At 44.2% G+C, this 6,279-nt stretch overlaps 1 protein-coding gene across 2 annotated transcripts in view; it reads left to right on the top strand.

Moving 5' to 3' along the window:
• The first annotated feature begins 290 nt into the window (after window positions 1–290).
• Window positions 291–6,279, top strand: part of CEP85L (centrosomal protein 85 like) — a 171,231-nt gene continuing 165,242 nt past the window's right edge. The window contains exon 1 of one of the 2 annotated variants that reach the window (XM_064598046.1): window positions 291–713. Coding sequence is in view for 1 of the 2 variants with exons in the window: in XM_045865391.3 (XP_045721347.1) it covers window positions 641–713 (73 nt within the window). In the remaining variant the exon portion in view is untranslated. The remainder of the gene's footprint in view (window positions 714–6,279) is intronic. The other variant, XM_045865391.3, reaches the window with a different exon arrangement.

Genomic DNA, 6,279 nt, shown 5'->3' with positions numbered 1-6,279 from the left:
GGATTACCCTAGGGAGGGCGGTACCGAAAGATACAGCCCCGGGGCCAAGTTCTTTTCATCTTCCCCTCTTCTCATCCGACTGAGCACAAGGATGCGGAGGGAGGGATGCAGCTGGTGCGTCGAGGCGACCCATCAGCCGCCGGCTGAGCAAACCAGCGTAAAGGTTCCCTGAGGGACCGGCCCGCAGTTCCCGCCCCGCGCCGCGCACGCATTATGTAAGCGCCCGAGGCCACGCCCCCGTCAGGTCCCGCCCCCACCCGGCCCCGACTCGGGCTCCGGCTCGGCCGGAGGAGGGGGCGGAGAAAAGCCGCAGCTGCAACTTCGCCTGGAGGCTCTGAGCCCAGCCTGGGCTCAGCCGGGGACCCAGCCGCCGTCACCGCGGAGCCGCTGCTTCCCCGGCCCGGGCCTCAGCCCAGCGGGTTGGGCCATGGCAGCCGCCGCCGGCGGCGCCGCGTCGAATCTGGCCCCTGCGCTCCCCGCCCGTCGCTGAGCAGCCGTTAACCAGACCGCCTGCTCGCCCTCCAGCGCTTGCTGCCGCGGCCCGAGGCTCCGCACAAGTTTCCGCCGCCGAAGAAGCAGGAGGCGAAGGCGGGGGAGGACGGACGAGGGGAGTCGTGCGCCCCCGGCCCTCCCGCCCGCTATGTGGGGGCGCTTCCTGGCCCCGGAGGCCGGCGGCCGAGACAGCCCCGGCGGAGCCCGCAGTCTCCCGGCGGGTAAGTAACGGGACAGTCCCCCGGCTGGCGTGGGGGTCGCGGCCGACCAAGGCGCCTCGGGACCCCGGCGCCGCTCCCCTCCCTTCTCAGGCCTGGCTGCCCCCGGGCCGCCTCCCCGACGCCGCCGCGCGCACGCCCGCCCTGTTTCCTCCCGGCCCCGCGGGCTGACATCTGGCGGGCGGCGTCCCCGGCCCCGTCCGCCCCGCATCGCGCGGCTCGGCGTCCAGCCAGCTCCTCCTCGGGCTGCAGCCCCCGCGCCCCAACTTAAAGCTCGCCTGGGCCTCCTGCTGTTGCGCTTTGTTGTCCGACCTCCTCCCTTTCCCTCGTGGGGTGTGTGGCCAACGTGGATAACGGGGCTCACGGAGGACGTGAGCGAGAAGGTCGCTGCGACCGTGCTGCGCGGCGGCGGCTCGTGGCGCGCCTGGGAGGGCCGGGGTCCGCTGCGCCCACGCCCGCAGCTGCTACTTGGGGCGTTTGGGGGCGGGAGGAGGTTGCTGGTGGTGCGGTCTCCTCCGTAAGTGATCCCGGAGGGGACTGCAGCCCCTCAGTGAAACCTGGTCACCTCCCCGGAGCCCTCCCTGGCGTAAGGGGAGGACACGTCCTGCATGAGCCAATCGATCTTTGAGCAGTGGGGGTGTTAATGCGTTTGCTTCTCCCTGGCCCCTTCAAGGAAAATTTGGAGATTGCCGCGTTCAGTGTGTGAAGGGAGCGGTTTGTATCGGACGGACAGCCATTTCATGCCTGCATCTGCTTAGAAGTTGTGTAGGAGCCACGAAATTAGGATAACCACCCCCCCCCCCCCAATTCGGGATAAAAAAAAATAAGGCTTGGGTTGCCTGTGACAAGTTATTTGACACTGACGGTTCCTCCAGTCACTTTAATTGGATCTTGAACCCTTTTGAGAAGCTGGGAAGTTATATAGGCCTTTTATCCAGGAAAAATTGCCCTAAGGACAGACGCAAAATTTTTCCTACAATTTTAGGTGTTTCTAGAACTCCTAAGTAACCTTGTTCCACAAAATGTTTGAGTTCCACTTGTAACTGACATTTTCCTGTACATTCAAAGCTATTTGCAAAACGAAAAAAGTAGAAGCAGTATTTGGAAATGTGAATTTTTTTTCTGATAGTATTTTCTGCTGTTTGAAATATATCAGGCACAGTTGCTATTAAAATTTCAAATAATGCAATTTTGTGATAGTCTAGAAATTTGTGATGTTTTTTTAAGACATAATTTTACCAGTTATTGGGGGATGTAATTGACAAGTAGAAATTGTATGTATATTTAAGGTGTACAACTTGATATTTTGATGTATATATGCATCATGAAATGATCTCCACAATCAAGCTAGTTAATATATCCATCACCTCATAGAGTTACAATATTTTTGTGAGTGGTAAGAACACTTAAGATCTACTCTCTTAGCAAATTTCAGTCATACAGTATTGTTAACTGTAGTCATCATACTGTACTTTTAGATGGAGACGTATATAAATTTTAAAATTCAGAGTTAAATTTAAAATCATTCTCTTAAATTTGGTCCTGCAACACTTTTAAAAATAATGGAATTTAATGTAGGCATGAAGTTAGTAGAAATGTGAATAGGAATTATTTTCTCTAAGATGTATACTACTTGTCCTAAGAAGGGGAGACCGCAGTTAAGAGGTTTCTGATGCTTACTGAGTATTTGGAAATCCTGCAATCAAAGTAACTTCAGTAAGTGAGAAGACACTTCATTATCCCTAGGGGTTGGATGGAGTGGTTTCAATTTATTGTACATGTCAGAAGCCATCTGTAATATCTTTGTAACCTAACCTCTTTAAATAGATTTGTAATAATATGTTTGGAGGTATAATATCACCCAAGCATTGTATCCATTTTTCTTCCATGAGGAAGAAAACATCATAGTGCTTAGAAGTTAAGTAACTGAAGGAAGGACTTTGAGGTTGTATTGCAGCCTCTAGACCTTAGCTGTAGCAAAGAACATAGTGGAAGGAGATACTTTATAAACAGTACCCAAGTTGAAGGAATTTGGACAGGATATCTTTACAAAGCATATATTTTATCTCAGCTTTTTTGACAGTGATAAACCATTGGTAAGTCAGGACATGCCTTTCCAATAAATTTTTTTTTCGGCTATATGCTGAGAGTGGATTACTTTTACAGTAATAATGATGTGGTTTTTGTTATGCTGCTTTATTTTCTTGAGCAAATAAGTTTTTGTTTTTTTTTTAAGATTTTATTTATTTGAGAGCGAGAGACAGCGATAGCGGGAGAGAGAACAAGCGGGGAGGAGAGGGAAAAGCGGGATCTCCACTGAGCAGGGAGCCCAGTGTGGCCGATCCCAGGACCCTGGGACCATAATCTGAGCCTAAGGCAGATGCTTAACCAGCTGAGCCACCCAGGCGTCCCATGAGCAAATAAGTATTTAAAATTATTTTTTAGTTAGTTTTATAAAGTTATACCATAGATGAAAAAATTAAGTGTAGTTTCTTCTACAAATGAGCAGATGGTGAAGGTCAAGTTAACGACCTCTGAGTTGATTTATGCAGGGATTTCTTTTCCTTTCTGAGAATTTGAAGAGAATTTATATTTTTGAAGTGATGTCCAGTGTATCTTTTGACTAAATTGAATGATTTTAGAGCTTTTCTGAAAACAAGGGGCTGTCTTCTGATTGAATTTGTCAGCAATCATTTTGGTCCTGTGGGCCAGTGGGAAGACCAGGGATAAGTAGATAGTTTCTGGTATTGAAATGAGTTTATTTCAATATGTGGGTTGATTCTAGGTATCCTAAAACTGATTTGTTTCTACAAATATGCAACTAGACTAAAGAGAAAATGAAAGGTAATATAGAATCAGCTGAAAATACTGAAGGGAACTTTTTTATTTTTTAAGTAATGACAGTAAAAACATAGTAGTAACAAGTGTGAGTTGGAAAATCCTGAACTTTTGACCTTTGCTTTAAGATTTAATTTTGTTTTGGTACCTACACTTTTCCAGCTTTATAGAGTAACTGTTTATAAATGTAAATAAGATATGTTCTTATATTTCTGTACAAAGAAAAAACAAAAGCCCCCCCCCTCTTAATTCTCTATTGTCAAGTATGGTTAGAAAGCTAATTTTAAATAGAACGAGTGGTATGTCTTTTATGTTTTTTGGTTGAGTGCATTTGAGAATACCTTACTATTCAAAATGTATAATAATTTCAAAATTGGTTGAAGGATGGGTATATTTCCCTTAGGTTCTTTTTGTTTGTTTGTTTTGTTTTTTAGAGAGGGAGAAGAGAGGGAATCTTAAGTAGGCTTCATGCCCAGGGCAGAGCCTGACATTGTGGCTTGATCTCACATCCATGAGATCATGACCTGAGCCGAAATCAAGAGTTGGGATGCTTAACCAACTGGGCTACCCAGGTGCCTCAATTTCCCTTAGGTTTTAAAAATCTAGTATGATATAGTAATATTTTGAGTATGTATATCTAGTTATACTGAACTTGATTCATTTTATAAATCATATTTTAAAAACAATATATTCGGGGTGCCTGGGTGGCTCAGTCGGTTAAGTGGCTGCCTTCAGCTCAGGTCATGATCCCAGGGTCCTGGGATCGAGTCCCACATCGGGCTCCCTGCTCAGCAGAGAGCCTGCTTCTCCCTCTCCCTCTGCTTGCTGTTCCCCCGCTTGTGCTCTCTCTCTCGCTCTCTGATAAATAAATAAAATCTTTAAAAAATAATAATAAGAAGAAAAATAAAAACGTTAATATATTCAACCCTTACAACATTTTGGGGTAGGATATGATAGTTTTAAAGTGTGCTAAAACATGGTGTTATAGAAAACATAAGATCTGGAAGAAATGTCATTTAATGCCCTGAGCTTGAAATCTACCTCTTTCTAGTTGATGGTTTGCCATAGGTGATTAGTGATGTCATAATGATAGTGGTGGTAACTGGTATGATTACATCAGATACTAAGGTTTTCTGCTGTGGTTCTGAATTAGATGGATCTAAAAGTACTGTGGTAACAATGAAACATAACTCTTTGACCTAAACTCGGTTGGACCTAAACTCGGTTGGACATGTTCTATTATAATTGGCATTGGAAGTTGAGGGGTGAATCTCAACTTTAGTGATGACTTTTGTGAAATGAAGTTGATTAGTAATTGGGATTTGATCACTTCTTGGCTTGAATGAAGCTGGTTAATTAATCTGAGGCCAGGCAATAAATGGTAAGTTGACAACCACTATTGTCATATTGTAAATATTTCTGTATGTTGAGAACAGAAAGATTTTACAGAGTCATGATTTTTTTCTGATTGGATGAAATGTTTGTATGGGTATTCTGAAGACATGTAGAGTCCTAGATAGTATTTTACTGAGTGATGGCTTAATTAGTGGGAACTAATGTATAAAGTGTGCATTAAAAAATGAACAATGTCATCATCTAGATAATTTCCAAAGCTGCAGTGAGATACTAATTATTATTACTACTTTAAGGGTATTCATATTTTACACCATCAGAGTAATATTTTGAAAAGTAGAATTTATCATACAAGATCTTTCATTTCAAGTGCGGGAATGGTCAACATAAAATGAACATCAAATTGCTCCTCATACTAATATTTTACTTCCACTTTTTATTTTTGTTTAATTAAAAAAATCCATTGTTATTACCTAGCATAGCAGTTGGCACATAATAAGTACTTGGTAAATGTTTGTGAGTCATTCTTTCAATAAATATTATGTAGTAAGCATTGTACTAGTCTCTAGGGATACATCACTGAACAAGAAAGATAAGGTCCCAGCTATAAGGGAGCTTACATTCTAGTGAGGAGAAAGCTGTCTGTAAGTAAACTAACAACAAGAGAATTCACCTGGTAAGTACTATGAAAAAAAGGGAACTGGGTGAGGTGACCGAAGATGGGTAGAGCTACTTTGGATAGGCTGGTCAGGAAGGCCTTTCTGAGGAGGTAATACTGAGCTGAGGCCAGAATGATGAGAAGGAACCAGGCATGAGGGAGGAGTGTTCAGGTGGAGGGTACAGAAACAGCTCTACGGTAAAAAGGAGGAGTTTGAGGAATATCAAGAGCTAGTGAATTTGGAGCATAGAGAGCAGGGATGTGAGGATGTGAAGGAGGCCTGATAATATAAGGCATTGTAAGAAGTTTGGATTCTATTCTATATGGGGGGAGGTTAGCTATGAAAGGGGAGGAGAGGTGACTGTTCATTCATTCACCAAGTGTCTACTATGAGGCTGACACTGTTCTATATATTGGGGAAACAAAGTAGACATTCTCTATCTTTGGTGTTTACAGATCACTCCTGGCTGTTTTGTGGGGGGAAGAAATTGTGGAGGGGTGTGGGAAAGAAGATCAGTAGGGAAGCCAGTTAATAGGTTACTGTAGTAATTAGGTGACAGATGATGGCTTTGATCATAGTGGTGAGATCAGATTTGGAGAGAAGAGAACGGGTTTGGAATATACTTGAGAAACCTGACAGGATTTACTGATGCTTTGGAGATGGAAAAGGAGGGAAAGAGGAATCAAAGATGTCTTAGTTTTGGCTTCAGTAATTATAGT

This window comes from Mirounga angustirostris, unplaced genomic scaffold, assembly GCF_029215605.1.
Source record: "Mirounga angustirostris isolate CCGP_5_RB_7025 unplaced genomic scaffold, mMirAng1.0.hap1 SCAF_8, whole genome shotgun sequence".
Classification (NCBI taxonomy): Eukaryota; Metazoa; Chordata; class Mammalia; order Carnivora; family Phocidae; genus Mirounga; species Mirounga angustirostris.
This window is presented reverse-complemented; position numbering and strand designations above follow the sequence as displayed.